General features: G+C 39.1%; 3 protein-coding genes and 1 pseudogene across 3 annotated transcripts; all 4 read right to left on the bottom strand.

Annotated features, from left to right (window-relative positions):
* Positions 1-2,088: 2,088 nt before the first annotated feature.
* LOC115689837 (uncharacterized) lies at positions 2,089-2,909 on the bottom strand. The gene has a single exon (XM_030616005.2). It carries the CDS (start codon positions 2,840-2,842, stop codon positions 2,300-2,302), a length of 543 nt encoding a protein of 180 aa, XP_030471865.2. The 5' UTR covers positions 2,843-2,909; the 3' UTR covers positions 2,089-2,299.
* Positions 2,910-5,095: 2,186 nt separating this feature from the next.
* Positions 5,096-8,278, bottom strand: LOC115689836 (uncharacterized; annotated as a pseudogene).
* Positions 8,279-9,501: 1,223 nt separating this feature from the next.
* On the bottom strand, positions 9,502-10,219 carry LOC130137653 (uncharacterized). Its single transcript, XM_056309415.1, has one exon. The coding sequence runs from the start codon at positions 10,109-10,111 to the stop codon at positions 9,605-9,607; it is 507 nt and encodes a 168-aa protein (XP_056165390.1). The 5' UTR covers positions 10,112-10,219; the 3' UTR covers positions 9,502-9,604.
* A 5,917-nt stretch (positions 10,220-16,136) lies between these two features.
* LOC115689835 (enoyl-[acyl-carrier-protein] reductase, mitochondrial) lies at positions 16,137-20,735 on the bottom strand. Its single transcript, XM_030616000.2, has 10 exons — positions 20,427-20,735; positions 20,198-20,295; positions 19,539-19,670; positions 19,029-19,172; positions 18,835-18,937; positions 17,705-17,804; positions 17,517-17,593; positions 17,363-17,441; positions 16,599-16,717; positions 16,137-16,461 (listed from the first exon to the last, which is right to left on the bottom strand). The coding sequence occupies exons 1-10, from the start codon at positions 20,624-20,626 to the stop codon at positions 16,368-16,370; spliced, it is 1,146 nt and encodes a 381-aa protein (XP_030471860.1). The 5' UTR covers positions 20,627-20,735; the 3' UTR covers positions 16,137-16,367.
* Between the last annotated feature and the right edge of the window lie 263 nt (positions 20,736-20,998).

The following is a 20,998-nucleotide window of genomic DNA, read 5'->3' as shown; positions in this document are numbered from 1 at the left end:
TTCGATAGCCCGATTCGCATTGATAGCAAAAGAGAGAAGAGGGGTTGTCTCGACAACAATTACAGAGCGCTTCTGTGCATACTGTGCTTAGAGATCACCAGCAAACGAAAAATCAACATAATAAAAGGAGTCGAGTAGATTGGTATCGATGCAAAGTTTGACTTGAAAGTGATGCTTTGATATTGCATCGTGAATATGAACAAAATTCGGTTTCGAATCCCTGTGCTCGAGCTCGACTCGATATAGTATGTCGGGCTCGAAATTGAACTCGATTTAACTCGATTATTAAAAACTCGATTTCTACTCATTTACAACTCGTTACATAGGATGTTTCTTTCTTTTCTTTTTTTTTTTTTCTAATCATATATTGTACCTGCTGCAAAGCCTGGTCATGCCATTCGATTGCTTTATCTTTCAACTCTATCAAGCCTAGTGTTTGATTGGTGGTGTGGTTATCTAGTTTAGCATTGTCTAGGCCCGATAATTTTTTGATAATAGTTTATAGATGCCGGATCCATGATATCCTATATGTTGTAAAATTAACGCGCGAAATGCTAACTGGATCTTACAATTTAAGTCAATGTGAGAAAATCAAAAAAATAAACGAGGAATAATAAATGACACTAAATATTTACGTGGTTCAGTTCGAATATTGGTATCTACATCCACGGAGAAAATCAATAATAAATAATCTACTAAAATTGGAGAATCGAAATTATAATTGTTCATACGTTCGAGTGTTTATCACATATAAATTATACACAAACCCGAAATATTTACAAATATGGAACTTGCTTGGACGTAAAACTCAGAGCACAAATCACTGTATCCAAGACACGTCTGCACTGCCAAAGAAACATAGTGTTCCCTGTTGGTGTGGCTACATCAAGAGCTCATGGTGTGGCTGCCTTCGTGAAGTGCACATGCTGGTGGCTTCAACGAGGAGAAGGGAATATTAGAGAAACCCTTGTGGGCCTTTATTTTGTCTTGTAGTTGCAGTGAGCATCTTTCCTCTTATTGGTCCAACCTGCCACGACAATGGTGAGTGCATTTTTTAACGGGTTAACGCCGCTAAAAGCTTCAAATTGATATACTTATAATAAATTTATTTTAAATTAATTTTTTTATCACAAAAAATATCAAATTGGTATATTTATGATAAATTTATCATAAATTAATTTTTTGATCATAAAAATTCCTAAATTAGTATATTTGTGATAAATTTATCATTCGTTAAATTGCATTAATACAACGAAAAATCACAAACCGGTACACCTATAACCCCAAACTGGTATACCTGTCAATTTTCACGTGTCATCCAACTTAGAAATTTGACGATAAAATTTAACGGAAACTAACGGAAGGTAAAATTATCACAGGTGTACCGGTTTGGGGTTCTTTTTATGGTCAAAAAAATAATTTTAGGTAAATTTTTCATAAGTGTATCAGTTTGGAGTTTTTCGTGGTATTAACCCCTCTTAAATTTCATTGTGCGGTCAAACTCGGATATTTATCCAACCAAATCGGATTCCATAAACAGCTCAAATTCGTGGCATAATTTAACATCATAACTCAAGGGAGGTTTGAGCTAGAACAAGGTTTATTTGTTTGTTTTTTTTATTATTATTTTTGGTCTGAAAATTAGGTTTGTTGGCTCAAATATAAATATCATCCATTGACCATAAGGACTTGAGGAGTTTGTGTCACAACCGCACTTCCACTCACTCACGGGACACTTTCTAGAGTTGTCCTTCCCTAGCACTTCCTTTGGGATAGGGATTAATAACAATTCCACCTGTACATATTGGAGCACGAGAGACCCACCCAAAACAGCGAATAAAATAGTCCATTCTATTTTGCAAGTATCGCTAGGTGGCTTAGTTCTAATGACTCTCTTAGGAATATAAGGTAATAATGGAGCGAATCTGTCAAACGGTTCTCGACAAGAGCAGGAATGCTCTTTCATCATGTACGTGGATCACTCGGCTGATTTACAACATTTTGCATAGAAATTACGAAAAAAAATGCAAGAAGTTATAATTTTCGTTATGATTCAAGAATCTATCTCTTAATCACCATACAACTGTTCATGTATTATGAGAAGAAATTTGATAAATCCTCCGACGCAAAAGTTATTCATCACATCAAATCTCCAACGTTGTACAGTAGAAGTAGACGACCGGTCACCGTGCGTCATTCCAAGTTTCACACACAAACATAAAAAGAAGCTTCCAAATTCATATGCCATACAACAAGATGAGAAATTTTTTTGTAATTTCTGTCTTTATCCGTTGTCTGGCTACCCTTCATTACGGTTACTCTGCCACGCGCACTGAGGGCAAGTATATGATGAAGAATATCGTCCTCCTCTATGCCCGCATCTCAGACAATAAGCTGGTAACCCCATCTGGACGCTCATTGGCGGCGGAGGTGGAGGCACCAGCTTGGTAGGTGTAGGCGGCTTCGGTTTTGGCTTATCTTCATCTTTCTTCGGAGGTGGAGCTGGAGGAGCTGGCATTGCGACCGGAGCAAATGCCGCGGCCGCTTTTTTCCGGATTTTCTTCTCTCGCCACCTGATGGAGTAGAAAAGGAGACCGCAGAGAATCACGACAACGATCACTGCGCCGACAATGACCCACGTTGGAGTTTTATCGTCGTCGAACGGTACAGAATTCGGATCGATCCATGCCGACGGAGGAGGAAAGTACCGGAAACCCGGATAAGTTTGTGGATTGTTACTGTTCTCCATCAAGAAAACTCTGTGGAGGTAGTTCAATGCAAGCGGTGAGTTTACAGACATATTCCGAAGCATCAAATTCATAAGGCAGTAACTTTTCATCATGATGAAATGAGAAGATTATACGATCCGAGCGTGAGATCGAGATGATTCGACACGAAATCCGGCGAGATATAATACGAGTTGAAGTAGATGCTTGCTTATACCTTCACAAGAAGAACCGAGCAAACCAGTGAATTGACGTTGTTGCTCCAACTCTTGCGCGACCTGCAAAGAAGTGAGAATTTTCATTAGGTAGCATCTAGTTATAATGGCTCTCTATCTACTCCTCCATATGGATGGGTGTGCGTTTTAATTTAATGCGTCACTTTCTTTATTGTGAGGATGTACGTAAGATGTAATAATTGAATACGATAGGACAAATGAGTTGGGAATATCATTCACCTACCAAGCAGTCCGACGAATTTTCAGTGAATTCGAAAGTGCGTTCGTTTCGCGAAAAATAAGTGATTTAGAAAATATTTTTTGAAAAATATATTGCTTGCATCATTTACAAAAATAAATGAATGAAAATTTTTTTCATCGCCTACGAAAATAGTTAGGCATGAATTGTTATCGAACAATACAAGTAATCATTTTTAAAAAAATGCTTTTCAAATTATTCATTTATCGCAAAACGAACGCATCATGAGTATTTATACATGCTCATAATCATCTTTCTTCGTGTAGCCTATGGTAGGAATAGGCGTTCTACTCAAATTGTAATGTGATGGTATAATCCAAATTTAGTGCATGGGAGCTTGAATAGCATATTCATAGAGAAAATATAACTGAGGAGAAATATTTTGGAGATGTTGCGGTAGACAATCTTTGCCCTTTGACACGTAGACCATGGAGAAAGGGAAGTTTGGCGTGTTAGGTAGTTGGTATATGTATAAATATTATGAAATGATTGATGTCTAATCAACTCATTATCCAAAAACATTATAACTTTAACGTGTCTTTACTGTGGATTTGAGACGATAAATTTCAGGAAAATGATAAAAAAAAAAGTTGCAAACCTATTAGAGATGTACCGATTTAGTCATAAATATTTTAGTTGTGTCATTTGAGTCTTAAATATTTTAACAATTTACTAATGTAATCCATCCAGCCAATTTTTATCGGAAATCTCTTATATGGACGTCGGCCGTTACGGCTAGCGTGGTGATATCTCATGCTACAATTCAACTGTACAGCCAGTATTGCCGACTTAGGGAATTACTTCCCAAATCATGGTACATGGCTGGGGTGCGTGATAATGGTTGTTATGGTTTGTAGGACTTAATTCCAAAAAAAAGCACCAACTTTACCTTGAGTGACAATTTTGGACCGAACTTTTTTTTTCTCATTAAAAATCAGAACTTACAATTAAATTCAAAATCTAACCCGAACAACTTGAAAATTTTACATCGCGAGGGCCAAATTTGAGACTAGAGTGAAAGTCGGTGCTTTTTATTGAGACAAAATACGAGTATGTCTTTGGTCACCATTACTCAAATTGCTGTATTTAGGTCTCCATATCTTTCAAGTAATTTTTTATAGTATTTATCTTCAAGATAGTGTGTTTGGATTGTGGATGCGTATGAATTTCCCAAAAACTGCAGGACGGAGCTGGTTCCTTTTTGTGATTTCCACATTGCACTGGACAAATCACTTGGGAAACTCGGAAGCCATCCTAAGCAAGTCCTAAAGTTCTAAGGCTACTGAGTGTTAAGGGCAGTGAAAGACAGAAAATTTCTGCGTCATGTCATTCAGACAATCAGTTTGTTCTGAAGTTCCGTTGCGCTGGTTCAACCACACACAATAACTAATGTATCTTTTCCGTTATTATTGTTCTCTCTTTTGATAAGTTAGGCATTTTTTCTGTTGAGGTCCCTTTTGTCGCTGCTTATTATCGGCAATTTCCATTCTGACTTTGTTTTGCATCATGCCTTCCAATATAAAATTTATCTCTTGCTCTGCCAAAACATGAGGTCCGTCTACTATCGCTGAATTTGGAGATCCAAACATGGGTCCCGTTTGGTATTTTAAGGGTCCAGAAAGTTTGCAGATTTGAGAAGTGCGATTCTCGTATACATGTAAGAAGGAACATTGTAATATCTCCAAAAGTATGTCATCGAGATCGCATGCGTTGAGAAAAGAGCAAGAAGAACCATAAATTGTTCATTTGATTCTACCTAATTCGAATGGGATGTTGATTGCCTTCAGGGAACTGACGTACATAAAACATGATAAGCAAAATAATATAAGGCTAGCGAATGAATAGTTACTTTTTAAGATAGAGAAAACGCAAAACGGAGAGATCGCGTCAGCTTCCAAAGAATTGACGATCGTTGAGATACTGCGGAAAGAAAAGGCATCTTTCGTCGAGACAATGTCAAGAACCACTTTCCTTTCTCAAGATGAAGTCGACAGCGTCCTCAACAGTATCCACCACCTGCATAGGTAAACAAAAAAGAGTTCAAATAGGATGAGTGATTTTCGAATTCATTTTGAACCTTGGAAATTTTAGAGATAAGTCAAATTCCCAACAAAAGTGGCTTTCGATCATGCACGGTTTAAAAATACCAACATTTTGCTAGGCTGAAGAGGGAAAGAATTCGTTCAGTCATGTTTCATCCAACCAAAGTTAGAATTCACAGATCACCCAGAGCATAGCAAATCAAGGTATATGAATATGGGAGGACTATCCAAGCTGACACCTCAACTTAAGGCCATGTTTGGCTCATGGCCATGGAATCATGGAAAGGAATCCCAATCTAAGAAATCAAATTCCTAGGAGTGGGGTTCTTTCTTTCTTCATTTTTTGGTTTCAAATTTTACCAATGAAGAGACAAATGTCCAATGTGAGCTGCAAAATGAGGTTAAAACACGTAAGAAATGGAATGCGTCTCCAATGAACATACACAAAGCGGACAGCGAAAAATTAGGGATAGAAACAGAAGGAAGAACCACATAAGATCCCTCAACAATTTCCTGATTATTGTCCTCTAAATGATTTTACAGTTCACAACAAACCCATGATATACAACTCGTCGAAATCTCGCGAGTCAAGCATTTCACACAAAATCCGCAGCAATGAAGATTAAGCCATTCCCATGTAACTTCAAACTACTTCACAGCTGTTACCTCAAACAAGCTTGACTTGAAGATGATGAATGGAGAGAGAGAGAGAGAGAGAGAGAGAGAGAGAGAGAGAGAGAGATGATTTCGCCTAGTAGAGGAATGTGAGGGCTATGGAATCAAGAGGCAGGCAAAACTCATGTGGGAAGGATTTGGAGATGATGAATGGAGAGAGAGAGAGAGAGAGAGTTCTGGTTTTGTAGGATTTGAAGATGATGATGAAGCTCAGACAAATGGTCAGGTTGGGGTTCACGAATGTTTTTCTTTTCTAGGAATTCCAGTACCACCACTACCTGTGCAATCCAATTCTGCATTTTTAGGAGAATCCATTACCTAGGAACTTTGACTCTGCGATCATAAATCCATCCAGAGATGAATTGTAATGGGACTCCATTTCCTGTTTTTTACTCCGATGTGAACCAAACAAGGCCTAAGTGATAACACGATGTACTTACTTCTAAATGTTTTCCTGATGGAATCAAAGATCTGCAGTATCAACCATGACTTTCCACTAGGATCACAGATATGAAATCTCTAAACCAAAGAAGTGAACATGCTGGAATGCACATGATCCGCTTACTTAGGAACCTACTATCAACTCACCCTATCGTACGAGGAGAGATGAGAGACACAGATATAGATATCTGGATTTTGTTAAGAGTACAAATACCTACCAAGCCCGCAGGGAACTCTGAATGATTATCTTTTCGCTTGAATACCCCAGTCCTTGTTAATATAGAAAACCAAGGATCTCCTGCCTGAAGGAGTTGTTAGCAGTATTGGTGATTATGTTCAGAAATAAAATTAGTGATATGATAAAATACGATTCTCATCATGAAATATACCTGCCGTGCGCCTCTAATGTTGATTTTTGGATTATCTCCTATCATGTACAGGGTTTTGAAACAACGAATTCCAGAGTTTGTAGTATTCTCCGCATCTAGGTTGCATAACAAAGATGGCATAAGATTCCTTAGCACGGTCTCAGCATTTCCATAGACAAATGGATTTGGCTTCCCATATGATGTATACGCCAGCGGAATGGGATGTACTCTGCAGAACAGGGACAAGTAAACAATGCGCAACATAAGATTGAAGATTAATGCATGCTGCTATGCTGCATTGACTCAAATTAGGCCTGTACAAGGATCTTATAAGCCATTCTTTAATTTTTTGTCGAGAATATTTGGATCAAATTCCATGCAGACTAAACATTGAGAAGCAGAAACCTCACTATCTTACCTGTTATAGATTGCTTCTAACGCAATCCTGAAAGCTACCATAACCAGACGTTCAGCAGGAAACGTAGCCTGCCTTTTCACTTTGACAGCTAGTCATCAGCCAGTCTTTAGTTCCACTAAGGCTTCAAAAACTCAAGATTGCAGCTGGCATCACAAACGGCATAGCTTACCTGGTATTCTAGGTCATCATTTGCAAAAAACAGGTGCGGTTGCTTTCCAGTCCCACTTCCAGGAAGCCCTCCAGTTCTCAATATGTCACAGAGCACCTAAACCCAAACTTGAGTATCACAGAATTATTTAAATGATATTTCAGCGCCCACTAGACTTCTAAAAAGATGATGACTAAAGTTGCGGAGTAGTTACTGAACAAACAAACAAAGCCCCATGTCTTTTGATAATCAGCTCAAAGATTCAGAACTCGCATGACTAAAAGCCCAGTATGGAGTCAACAGCCGATTTAGATAATCTAAGAAAGGACAGGATCCATTAGAGTGGTCACAACCTGAATATCTCTGCTCCAGTCAACAGAATCACTGACTCCGAATGCTGCCTGAACTCTCTGTGTTTGCACCGCAATTTGTCTCTTTGCATCTCATTAGAAGTGGTACTCTGGTCAATGTCTGGCTTAGTTGTCCATCTCTTGTACGGTGCCAGTGGATCAATGGCATCAAAGTAGCTAGTGTACTCATCAATTGACAGAACATTTCTGCATAGAAAAGATATAAGCAGGAAGAGGGTCAACCGGAGAAAAAAAAAAAGAGAATCAAGTTATTAGAGTACTCGTTCCAGGTGAAACAGTACTGAACACAGACACCTAAATGATTTATGGAGAGGACTCCTCCGTGATTACTCGAGTCCCTGAGAACTTGAGTGATTTTTATTAACTTTGCTTGCTCCTATGTATTACCTAGACATTAAAGTAATATCCTTCAATATCAGTTTTATTAAATACACATCTTTATCCCTTTGCCTCTCTCTCTTCCCCCCACCCACAAAGCTGCATGCACAAGCAAATAAAATCAGAGAACAAAAAAAAAATTAACTGACGTTACCAACGGAACAAGAAAACGGAGCATTACCAAACATGCCATAATCCACTAAAATCAAACAATCAAAGTTACAATCGCTCACACATTTATGCTCGAGTGTTTTCCACATCTAAATTATATCCAAATTCAAAATATTTACAAATAAATAACTTACTTGGATGTAAAATTCACAACACAAATCACCGTATCCAAAACACGTTCGCATGGCCACAGAAACGGAGGGTTCTCTGTTCGTACGGCTACATCGAGAGCTCATGGTGTGGCTGCCTTCTTGGAGTCCAAACACCGGCGGCTTCAAAAAGGTGAAGGGAATATTAGAGAAACCCTTGCGGGCCTTTATTTTGTCTTGTAGTTGTTGTGCACTTCTTTCCTCTTATTGGTCCAACCTGTTGCAACAACGGTGAGTCCAATTCTTGAATTTCATTGTGCAATTAAACTTGGATATTTATCTGACCAAATCGGATTTCGTAAATGGTTCATACTCGAAACATAACTTAACATCATTGATCAAGTAAGATATGAGTCAAAACAAGGTTTACTGTTTGTTTTTTTTTTTTTTTTTTTTTGGCCTGAAAATTAGGTTTGTTGGCTCAAATATAAATTTTTGGAAGTTACTTAGAAGGCAATGTGGGGTTTCATTAGGCATTTATCACGTGGCCACAACAACACCGTTACAAATTAAGGAACGGTTATACTAAGCCGGATCCTACGAGAAACAATTGATGTCATTTTCCAGCACTAGGTGGAGATGAGCAAGTTTCTTTTTTACTCAATCCCTCGTCACCGTCAGATAAGAAAATAAAATATATCATCCACCGACCATAAAGACTTTGAGGATTTTGTATCACGACCGCACTTCCACTCACTCACGGGACACTTTCTAGAGTTGTCCTTCCCTAGCACTTCATTTGGGATAGGGATTAATAATAATTCCACCTGTGCATATTGGAGTACCAAAGGCCCACCCAGAAAAGCGAATAAAATAGTCCATTCTATTTTGTGAGTATTGCTAGGTGGCTTAGTCCCGATGAATCTCTTAGAAATATGAGGTAATAATAAAGTGAATGTGTCAAACGGTTCTCGACAAGAGCAGGAATGTTCTTTTATCCCGTGTGTGGATCATTTGGTCGATTTACGACATTTTTTTATAGAAATTACTAAAAAATGCAAATAATTATAATTTTCGTTGTGATTCGAGAATTTGTCTCTTGATGACCATAGAAGTGCTCATGTGTTATGAGAAGAAATTCGATAAAACCTCCTACACAAAAGTTGTTCATCGCATCAAATCTGCAGCATTGTTCGGTAAAAATAGACGATGGGTGAGCGTGCGTCATTCAAGTTTCTCACACAAGCCTTCCAAATTCACATGCCATACAACAAGATGAGAAAAACTTTTGTAATTTCTGTATCTATCTGTTGTCTGGCCACGCTTCATTATGGTTACTATTCCACTGACACTGTGGGCAAGTATATGATGAAGAATATTGTCCTCCTCTATGCCCGCATCTCCGACAATACCCTGGTAACCCAATCTGGATGCCCATTGGCTTATCGTCAGCTTTCTTCTCTTCCTTCTTCTCTTTCTTCTTACGTGGAGGTGGAGGAGGTGGTATTGCGACCGGAGCAAATGCCGCGGCCGCTTTTTTCCGGATTTTCTTCTCTTGCCACCGGATGTAGTAGAAAAGGAGACCGCAGAGCATGATGACAACGATCACTGCGCCGACAATGACCCACGTCGGAGTTTTATCGTCGTCGGACAGTACAGAATTCGGATCAATCCATGCCGACGGAGGAGGAAAGTACCGGAAATCCGGATAAGTTTGTGGATAGTTACCGTTCTCCATCAAGAAAACTCCGTGGAGGTAGTTCAATGCAAGCGGTGAGTTTACAGAAATATTCCGAAGCGTCAATTTCATAAGACAGTAACTTTTTCATCGCGATGAAATGAGAAGATCATACGATCCGAGTACGAGATCAAGATAATTTGACATGGAATCCGGCGAGATATAATACTAGTCGAAGTAGGTGCTTGCACATACCTTCACAAGAAGAACCGAGCAAACCAGTGAATGATGTTGTTGCTCCAACTGTTCCGCGACCTGCAAAGAAGCCAGAATTTACATTAGGGTGGCATCCTCGTTGTAATGGCTCTCCGTCCCCTCCCCCGTATGGGTAGTGGGTGTGTGTTTTTGGTCAACGCGTCACTTTCTTTTTTGTGAGGATGTGCGTAAGATGTAATGAATGAAGACGATAGGGCAAAGGGTTGGGAATATCATTCACTTACCAAACAGTAGACCTGTTAAATGGGTCTTAAACCCATATATGACTTATTTGAAAAATAAATTGATCATATATGGGTCACTACAATTTTGAAAAGCCCATATTAAATGGGTCTTATTTAAGCCTATTATAAATGGATCTTAATAGATTGAGTGAGGAACCCATTTCCAACTCACCCATTAAGCCCACACACACTTTCCCCATTTTTATAAAATATTTTTAAAAAAATCGAAATTATAAATATAATTATTTTTTTCTCTTTTTTCTTTTTCTTTTTTCTTTTATTTTCTTTCCTCTTTTCATTATTTTCGGCCGGTGGCTGGCCACAACGATGGCCGACGACCGGCCACCGGCCACATGGGAGGGACGACCTCACCGACCAAGGGCGAGGCTCAAGCCTCGCCGATCTGACGAGGCCGAGGCCTCGGGCGGGCTCGCAGTGAGGCTCGAGCCTTGCCAATCGGGCGAGACTCGAGCTCGTCGGCCTCAAGCGAGCTCGACCTTGCCAGATCTGGTGAGGCTCGGCTCGTCGGAATCGGGCAAGCTCGTTCTCGCCTGTGGTCGGCCACCAGCCAAAAATAAAGGAAAAAGAAAAAATAAAAATAATTAAAAATTGGATTTTAAAAAAATAAAAAAAATTATTATATTATTAAAATTATTAAAATGAATACATGAATAAAATCAAATCGTATTTTATATACCAAATGTCGAAAAATATTTTCTAGTTCATTTTTAGGTTTCAACCAAATACTAGAAATTTTTTTATTTTCTTGGATAATAACTTCATGAAAAATATTTTATAAAAATGTTGCATTTTTCGCGAAACAAACAAAACCTCAATTTACAAAAAAATTATAAAAATTGTTCACTAGCTTTGTATTGTATGAAAATGTTTTAGTAGTATAATTTTTAAAAAAAGTCATAAGAAACAAGTTTTTCTATATTGACTTAAATATAGAAGTGTTTTAACAATATGGATCGGGTCGGGTAAGGGTTGGGTATGAGTTGGGTTGGGTATGGGTCGGGATATATATATTACAAATAAATTGATCATAAACGGGTTAATGGGTCAATTTGGATCGGACCATTTATGACCCGACCCAAACCCGACCCAACCCATCCGTTTAATAGGTCTACCAAATAGTCCAACAATTTTTCATTGAATTTGAGTATTTATACATGCTAACAAACATCTTTCTTCATGTAGCCTATGCTAGGAATAGGCATTCTACTCAAATTATAATGTGATGGTATAATCCAAATTTAGTGTATGCAAGCTTGATTAGCATAATTCAAATACAGTTCTTCCAATTTAAAGGAGTTGTATGCTAGTTTGGGGATAATTCCCCAAACAACTGCACCTTATACTCCGCAGCAAAATGGAGTTGTTGAACGGAAAAATAGAACTCGAAAGGAGATGGCTAACTCCATGCTCTTAAGTTCGGGTTTACCTTAGAACTTGTGGGGGGAGGCAGTTTTAACTGCAAACTATATTTTAAATAAAATGTCCCACAAGAAGACGGGTAAAACTCCGAATGAATTATGGAATGGAAGGTTGCCATCCTACAATTTTTTGAATGTGTAGGGGCGCTTAGACAAGGTGGCAATTCCTCCTCTAAACAAACTCGGTTGGGACCTAAAACGATGGATTGCATATTCATCGGTTATGCTCAAAATAGCAACGCATACAAATTTTTGGTTCACAAATTAGAAAATGTGAAAATCCATGCCAATACTATCCTAGAATCAAGGGATGTTGAATTCTTTGAGGATACATATCCGGCGAAAAGAAATCATGGTGAACTTTTTCAGAAAAAAATAAAAAATTTGGAATCTGAGAATGAGGAAGTTGAGGCCAAAGAAGCCAAACTTCGAAGGAGTAATAGGTCACGGATTGAAAAATCTTTCGGACTTGACTTTCTGACATACATGTTAGAAGGTGAGTCTCAAATGTTTCAAGAGGTAATGTCAACTTCAGATGCTCCTTACTAGAAAGAAGCTATTGATATTGAGATTGATTCCATTCTAAATAATCACACTTGGAAATTGGTTGATCTGTCATTAGGAAATAAACCAATTGGATGTAAATGGATCTTTAAAAAAAAGCGCAAAGCTGATGGTTCCATAGATAAGTATAAAGCATGACTTATTGCTAAAGGGTTTAAACAAAGAGAGGGTCTTGACTATTTTAATACTTATTCACCTGTAACAAGAATAACATCCATTAGGATGTTGATTTATATAGCTTCGCTATACAATTTGCAGGTATATCAAATGGATATGAAAACTGCATTCTTGAATGGTGATCTCAATGAGGAGATTTCTATGGAACAACTTGAAAGATTCACGGTCAAAGGACAAGAACACAACTGTGTAAACTTATCAAATCATTATATGGACTTAAACAAGCTCTTAAACAATGGCATGAGAAGTTTGACCGTGTGATGATCCCAAATGAATATAGAATCAATTATTGTGATAAATGTGTATACAATAAATCCACAACCGTCGGATGTATACTTATTTGTCTATATGTTGATGACTTATTGATTTTTTGAGATAACACTGAGGTTATCAAAATCAATTGAAAAAGTAATTGAGAGATTTAAAGAGTTCGGCATTAAAGATGTGAATAATCATTTTCTTCTACACTTAACTTTAAGAAAGAATATTGGAAACAGTATCGAGCAGCAGGAGTACTCTTAAGTGATCGGCAACATCATGTACATCATGAAGTGCACTAGACCGGATATTGCGCAATCAGTAAAAAAATTGAGCTGGTATACAAGTAATACTGGTCATGAGCATTGAAATGCTCTTTTAAGAGAATGTATCTTTGATTAGGATTCCGTTTGTTTCGCAAAAAATGAATGATTTAAAAAATATTTTCCTAAAAATGATTGCTTACGTCGTTTAAAAAAATGAACGAACTAAAAATATTTTCACTGCTTACGAAAAATATTTAGACGTGAATTGTTGTAGATAATAAAAATACTTTTTATTGACTAATTATTTCGAGTGATATAAGCAATCATTTCTAGAAAAATATTCGTCAAATTATTGATTGCTGAATGAAAGAGGGACTCAGCAAAGGTTGAACGGGGATTCTCATGGATTGGCGAGTAAAAGCATAGGAAAGAACGAAAAAAGAAATGTTAATCCCATTGCAACTCGTCCCGTAGTAAGTACAATGTGCAATCACTTAGGCCTTGCTTCTTTCACCTTGGAGTTAAAAAACACGAAATGGAATCCCATTGCAACTCATCTTCGGATGGATTTATGATCGCAGAATCAAAGTGCCTAGGTAATGTATTCTCCTAAAAATGCAGGATTGGATTGCTGAGGTAGAGGTGGTACTGAGATTCCTAGAAAAGAAAAAATATTCGTGAACCCAACCCACTCATTTGTCTGAGCTTTATCGTCTTCAAATCCTTCAAAGCCATAACACTCTCTCTCTCTCTCTCCGCTCATCATCTTCACATCCTTCCCACGTGAGTTTTGCCTGACTCTTGCTTCCATAGCCCTCACATTCCTCTACTAGGCGAAATTATTTCTCTCTCTCTCGCCACTGTGAAACTTGTTAGGTTTTTTTCTATGGAGACGTCAGCTACGAGCATCACGTTGGCTTGGGCGGGGGGGGCATAAAGTCCCATTTACGAACTCGGCTGAGTTGCTGTCACTCCATTTGTTCTCGCGATTGAGTCTTTGACTCAAAACACACGGAGGATAAGAATATCACAATGGCCTGTGGTAACTGCTGTGTCGTAGTTTGAAGTTAGATGGGAATGGCTTCATCGTCATCGCTGCAGATTTTGCGTGAAATGCTTGACTCACGAGATTTTGAGGAGCTGTATGTAACGTGCTTGTGAAATGCTCGTGTGAACTGTATGATCATTTATTAGAGGACAGTAATCGGGGGATCTTATGCGGTTCTTCATTCTGTTTCTATCCCTAGTTTTTTTCCGTTATCCACTTTGTACACGTGGATTGGAGAAATATTTCACGCGTTCCATTTCTGACATGTTTTAACCTCATTTTGCAACTCAAATTGGACATTTCTCCCTTCATTCGTAAATTGAGACCAAACGATAGAAAATGAACCCCGCTCCTAGAAATTTGATTGCTTAGATTGGGGTTTCTTTTCATGATTTCATGGCCATGATCCAGAGATGGCCTTAAGTGTTTTGAGGTGTCAGCGTGGTTAATCCTCCCATACTTTATATAACCTTGATTTGCTATCTTCTTGGTGATCTGTGCATTCTAATTTGGTAGGATGAAACATGACTGATCCTTTTCCTTCTTCAGTCCAGTAAAATGTCAGTAGCAAAAAAAGGAGAAAATTATCTAAAGTCTTAAGCTTATTACATTTTTGTCAATTCAATCATAAACCTTTTAATTATGGCAATTGAATCATCCGGTAAATTTTGGCCGAAAATCACTGACGTGAACGCCGGACGTCCTACGTGGCACGACTGGCGCTAATGTGTATATTTTTTAATATTTTGAATTTTATTTTGAATTTTGAATTTTTTCTTTTCTTTTCTGTCTTTTTCTTTTTCCTTCTTCCTTTGCCGATTACCGGGCCTTGGCGGTGGTCAACAATTGGCCAAAGGCAACTACTGGCAAGGTCACCCTCGTTGGCCTTGCCAGCTTCGAGTGAGGCTCGACCTCGCCGGATTTGGCGAGGGCCAACATCAAGCGAGGCTCACCCTCAACAAATCCGCCGACCAAAGCTGGCGAGGCTCGACCTTGTTGGATTTGGGCAAGGTCCAGTCGTGATGGCCTTGCTGCAATCTAAGCGAGGTCAGGCGAGGGCCACGATCCTCGTTCACGGCCAGTGAGGGCTTGGCTGCCCTCATCCAGTAGCCGGCGATGGGCCGCCACCAACCACAATATAAGAAAAGAAAAAAAGAATAAAGAATAAATAAATAATTTAGAAAAATACTATAAAAAAAAGTGTCCACGTTAGCGTCGGCCGTGCCACGTAAGATGGCCGGCATTCACGCCAGTGATTTTTGGCCAAAATTGGCCGGATGGACTCAATTGGCAAAATGTGAAGATTTAGGACTCAATCGGCAAAATTTAAAAATTTATGGTCGAATTGACAAAAATGTAATAGGTTTTAGACTTATTAGACAATTTTCCCAAAAAAAATCCCAAAATATGTCAAATTTTTTTTGGGTCTGTCAAAATATGCCCAATTGAAGGCCACTTCTGTGGGGAATTTGTCTTCTCTCTAAAACTTCCAAGGTTAAAAATGAATTTGGACATCGCTCATCCCAATTGAACTCTTCTTTCTGTCGTATCTGAACATCATCAATTCTTTAGAAGCTGACATAATCTTTCCGTTCTGTGTTTTCCCTATCTTAAATGGTAACTTTTTGTTGCTAGTCTTCTATGTGTTTTGCTCATCATGTTTCCCCGAAGGCGGTCAGTATCCCATCTGAGTTAAGTATAATTAAACGAACATTTATGGTTGTTCTTGCTCTTTCCTCAACCCATGCGATCTCGATTTCATACTTGATTTTTGGGAAATATCCCAATGTTCCTTATTACATGTATACTACGAGAATCGTAATTGCCAAATCTGAAAACTTTCTGGACCCTTCCAACACCAAACGGGGCCGATGTTTGGATCTCCAAATTCAGCCATAGTAGACACGATGCAACACAAATTCAGAATGGTAATTGCTGAAAATAAGCAGCAACAAAAAGGGACCTCAACAGAAAAGATGTGTAACTTATCAGAAGAGAAATCAATAATGACGGAAACGATACATAGTTATTGTGTACGGTTGAACCAGCACATCTGAACTTCAGAACAAACTGATAGTCTGAAGCATATGACGCAGAAATTTTCCATCTTTTCACCGCCCTTAGTATTCAGTAGCCTTAGAACTTTAGGACTTGCTTAGGATGGCTTCCGAGTTTCCCGAGTGATTTATCCAGTGCAATGTGGAAATCGCTAAAAGGAACCAGCTCCGTCCTGCAGTTTTGAGGAAATTCATACGCATCCACAATCCAAACACACTATCTTGAAGATAAATACTATCGAAAATAACTTAACAGATATGGAGACCGAAATACAGTCATTTGAATAAATAGTGGTGACCAAGGACATACTCGTATTTTAACTTCCCATTACGCACTAGTTCCAGCAAGTGATCTATCATTCTTCTGCACTCTGTTATATCATTTGAACTTAACCATTTATGCAGCCAAAATCCCCTCAACGAAAGATCCTGCAAACCATAACAACCATCATCCGTGTACCATGATTTAGGAAGTAACTCCAGAAGTCGGCAGTACTGGCTGTACAATTGAACTGTCGCATGAGATATCAGAGTGAAATCGAGAAGGAGACAATAGAAGAACCATTGTTTCTATGCCTTCTTCTTTGCTCTTTATCTTTTACTAAAATGCCTTCTACGGGTACAAATTTCTCTATCAATGTTCAGCACCTACTGCATGCTTAAAGATGCCTGAGCTATGCCACAATTACTACTTTTGATTAAGGGATCAAGTGACATTGATTCTTTGGCCCTAAGAAATTCATGTGAATAATCTCTCGATTACATGCGCGTGATTTTCTCAACGATCCATAGTTTGCTTCATCTCTGGCAAATGAACTACAAAAAGGAGTACAAATAATTTGTCTTAACAGGTAATTACATTTCCCCCCCGGTTCTCATGGTTGGCCATATACTTCGAATTTGGTTGCGTCAAATATTGAAATTGAGATTTTGGGCCAAATTTATACCAAAAACAATAATATAGGGGGTTGACTGAGACCGAGACCGAAAAATAGACAAGTCAAATTGTAACGCTTGACTAAAATAACCTCATAACCATAGGCAGAAAATTTAGTTCGCTGCTTCTAAATTTACCTTGAAGATAAAAGATGAAGTTGACACTGTAATTGGCTTCTTAGACATCCCACCATATGTCACCATGGTTCCTCCCTGCCTGAGAACAAAACAAAATCAGCTCTCTTCAGAGAGATAAAGGAAGCACTCCACACAAATTTAACACTTGTTGTACCTCAAAAATTTCATCACCAAGGAAGCAGCATTGCCACCAACACAGTTTAATCCAAGGGCAGGTTCTTTTAGATCACCCTAGTAGCAAGTCAATAAGATGTAAATAACAAACTCAAGTGCCAATGGCCAAACATGGATGTGTGTCAATGCATGAGGATATGGTAGAATGGGTTAATGGATGGATGATACCAGTAGACTCTTGACATTCTTTACTTCTAATTGGCTCTCAGTGAACACTTCGTCGGCACCAAGTTTCTTCAATGTCTCTTTTGCTTCATCAGAGCCAGCTCTGTCACAGGAAAAAGACGGTCATCAAGGCACAGTAAAACCAAAATTTAGTCACTCATAAGCAGTGCCAACTGCTAAGTCAGAAAAGAAATTAGGAATTCTACCAAATTCGTCCTCAGATGTCATAGCAGAAAGTAATGAGCTGGCTGATGAGAGCCTTATCAAATTAATGTGTCAAGCACCACAAAGTGTTTTCTGACCTCTTTTGTGTCTCATCACAGAACCAAAAAAACGGAGGAAATTTTCACTCCAAAGGAAGTTGCAAAGCGCAGAGATATCTTAGATATACTAAAAGGGAGTTTCCACCAGGAACCAAAAAAGATGAATGACCAATGCCCCAGCAGAATGATGATCTAATTGTACAAGCAATCAACATCTAAAACACATGATGACTGCAAAAATAGTAGAAGCAGCATCAACAGTAACAAGTCACTTCTGATAAGCAACGTAGAAACATATCTTTTCACTTCATCACTACAATTAACTGCCTTTGCTCAAGATCCACTTCTCCCTGTTATGCGATGCAAGAGTTCTCAATCAATCACACCACCTTCCAAAAAACAAACCTAAGATACCAGAATGCTAAATATTTTGGCGCATTTTCAATTTGGAAAATGATATACCATTGCCACAACCAAACATAATCAACATATTCGTGTATCTGGCAATTGTTCATAATTTTTAGTCCATCAGCAACGTTCATAATTAGAACAGGAAAAGACAGAGTTGCCACAAGTAAATCAGTCCCCAAAGAGTTCCAACTTGTCATCACAGAGCTTGAATTTCAGATATAATTTGGGCTGTGTAACCATCAAAAGCTACTTTAGATGCTGAGTAGACAAGAGCTCTATGCGTTCCAGAAATAGGAAAAAAAATGCTTGCTAGCAATGGTTAAGGCAGATCACTGAAATAAAAGCAAACCCACACATACCCTGCTATCCACATCCAAAGTCTACACAAAAGTTTTAAACAACAATAGTTTGACAAAAATTATATGGAGTCAAGGTTGCTGAAAGCTTTTAAAAGAGCACCTGTCCCTGATTATGTTGATACTACGAATGCTGCGGGATTTCGCAATTTGGATGACGCACCGACCCACCATACTTGTAGCCCCATTTTGCACAATAGAATCCCCTAATGATCAGAGCCGATTAGGATAACTCAGAATAATTTGCTTATGGTGAAAGTTGAGGGACAGCTAAGAGACTCCATACTGTCTATATACCTGGTTCCAAAGAGGTGAAGTCTTCGAGCATTCTCAAAGCGGTCGGAGGATTAATTGAAATTGTTGAGGCATATTCAATAGGAGAATCCTTATCAATTTTTTGCCACACACTCCGATCCTTCACGATGTAAGTCTGCCATGTCCCTAAGCACAAAAACTATTTCACCTTTCAACACACTCAAATTTAGAATGGGCTACTACCGTGCTAGACACGGATGTTCAGCATAACAGTACAAGTCAGTACTTATGGAATGCAAAAGTATCTTTAATTTAAGATGACAAACACTAAGATGGGTATAATAGTTTCAATTTTCTTTTTATTGATATTTCACTCGTTTCTCTTCTGCATCTAATTAAATTGTTGCTAGGTTGAAAAATGTTAAACATACTGCAGCAAATATAGAAGATAATCCTTTGGCTGGATAAGAAACTGTTTAGGACTGATAAGGCTGGTGATCTATTAATCTGATATCATTTTAAGACTTAGGTAATAATGAAAGAATGTTTTACCAAAAGAGAGTGGAGATGGAATGACCCAATCGCCAGGAGAAAGATCCTTCACTGCAGAGCCAACTAAGTGTACTTTGCCAACTCCTTCGCGTCCTCCGACAGCAGGCACTTGTGGCCTCACCGGATACACACCTAAATCAAAGTTTATGCATGAATTACCCAATAAACCTCATACAAAGTAATAAATAGTACATGGAAGAATTATGATCTAACTTTGCAACTACATATCGCTATTCCTCAGAAACTGGAGCAACAATGGTCAAAGTCAAACAGTGAAGCCACAAAAGATGCATCAGCCGCCTCGGAAACTGGCCGTTAGACTTTAATTCTCTTCCAATGTGTCAGCAGCCAAAGAGAAACTCAAGAAAGTCCACCTCACCTGACATATAATCCACTCGTAGATCGAGTCTATGGGTGAATAAGGAGTAAGAAGGCACCGATCGCACATGAGGCATGGATAGGACACTAGTCGCAAATCATTTTAGTTTCTATCGCGAATTCAGGTTGCTCTCTCAGGGTGAAGCGGAAGCGCAAAATTCAAATTTAAGACGCAGAAGCCATCACAGATTCGTCAGTAGCCTAGAAGTCTCCGAAACATGGAACTCCTCCGTAATATGTTCAGTCAACCGTCAATTAGAAGGTCAAGACAGGACGCTAACCTTCGATGCTGTTAATGTCGGAAGGATTGATAGGCGCGGCGAGCATTCGGGCGCACACGTCGTTCTCCTTCACCAAAACCGGCGGAACCTCGACCACTCTGCAACAGAAACATCAAAAAAACCAAAAGGAAAAACGAAGCTCCTCAGTAACGGCAAGAGCACAATGCACGAGCGCACGCAATCGGAATCACGCGCGCTCAATCGGTGATCGGCTGAGCTGCTGTCGGACCTGGTGACGGCGTCCGGGGAGCCTTGCTGCTCGTACACCACCGCCTTGGACGGCGGCGACACGAGGGCGGAGAAGGCCCTGACGAAGCCTAGGGCTCGGGCCGAACGAGGCTGAGCGCCGGAGAGCTTCGGAAGGCGACTGAGCAGGGGCAGGGATTTCGCCAGTGTCCTCGAAGACGCCGTCGCTCTCCCTAACGCCATCGCTCTCCTGCTCGCTATCGCCGATCAACTACCTCCCCCTCTCTCTCTCTCTGTGCTCGCTATGACAGATCAGCTCGCTGGCTCGCTCGCTCGCTGTCTGTACCAGTTCGCGCACCATCGACGAGCTTTTTCAAACAGAGAACGGGAGGAGGAGGAGGATATAAAATTATGAAGTTAAAACATCCTTATCAAATTCTAGAACGGTCCATCTGGCGCGAGGATTCGGTGGAAATTTTCATTAAGCTGAATTTAGATATTCAAACATAGCATTTGCAATAGAATCTCATGCGAATCTCATCGAATTTGATGGTTCATGTTCATTTAGGTACATTGCTACAAATTTAAGCTATTAAATGAATATGTAATTTATTA

The sequence above is a fragment of the Syzygium oleosum genome, unplaced genomic scaffold (assembly GCF_021117445.2).
Source record: "Syzygium oleosum isolate NSW1041296 unplaced genomic scaffold, Sole_v2.1 Sole_v2.03, whole genome shotgun sequence".
Classification (NCBI taxonomy): Eukaryota; Viridiplantae; Streptophyta; class Magnoliopsida; order Myrtales; family Myrtaceae; genus Syzygium; species Syzygium oleosum.
The sequence above is the reverse complement of the archived record's forward strand: the minus strand, read 5'-3'. Positions and strand labels throughout refer to the sequence as shown.

What these genes read in the sequence shown, in the direction of transcription:
- LOC130137653 (XM_056309415.1), bottom strand. Translation starts at nt 10,111, where the DNA reads ATGAAATTGACGCTTCGGAATATTTCTGTAAACTCACCGCTTGCATTG.
- LOC115689837 (XM_030616005.2), bottom strand. Translation starts at nt 2,842, where the DNA reads ATGATGAAAAGTTACTGCCTTATGAATTTGATGCTTCGGAATATGTCT.
- LOC115689835 (XM_030616000.2), bottom strand. Translation starts at nt 20,626, where the DNA reads ATGGCGTTAGGGAGAGCGACGGCGTCTTCGAGGACACTGGCGAAATCC. An exon ending in ATCAACATAATCAGGGACAG is followed by an intron (nt 17,805 to 18,834) that starts GTGCTCTTTTAA and finishes TTCCTGTGACAG; the next exon opens with AGCTGGCTCTGATGAAGCAA. An exon ending in CTTCATCTTTTATCTTCAAG is followed by an intron (nt 16,718 to 17,362) that starts GTAAATTTAGAA and finishes TATGGTTTGCAG; the next exon opens with GATCTTTCGTTGAGGGGATT.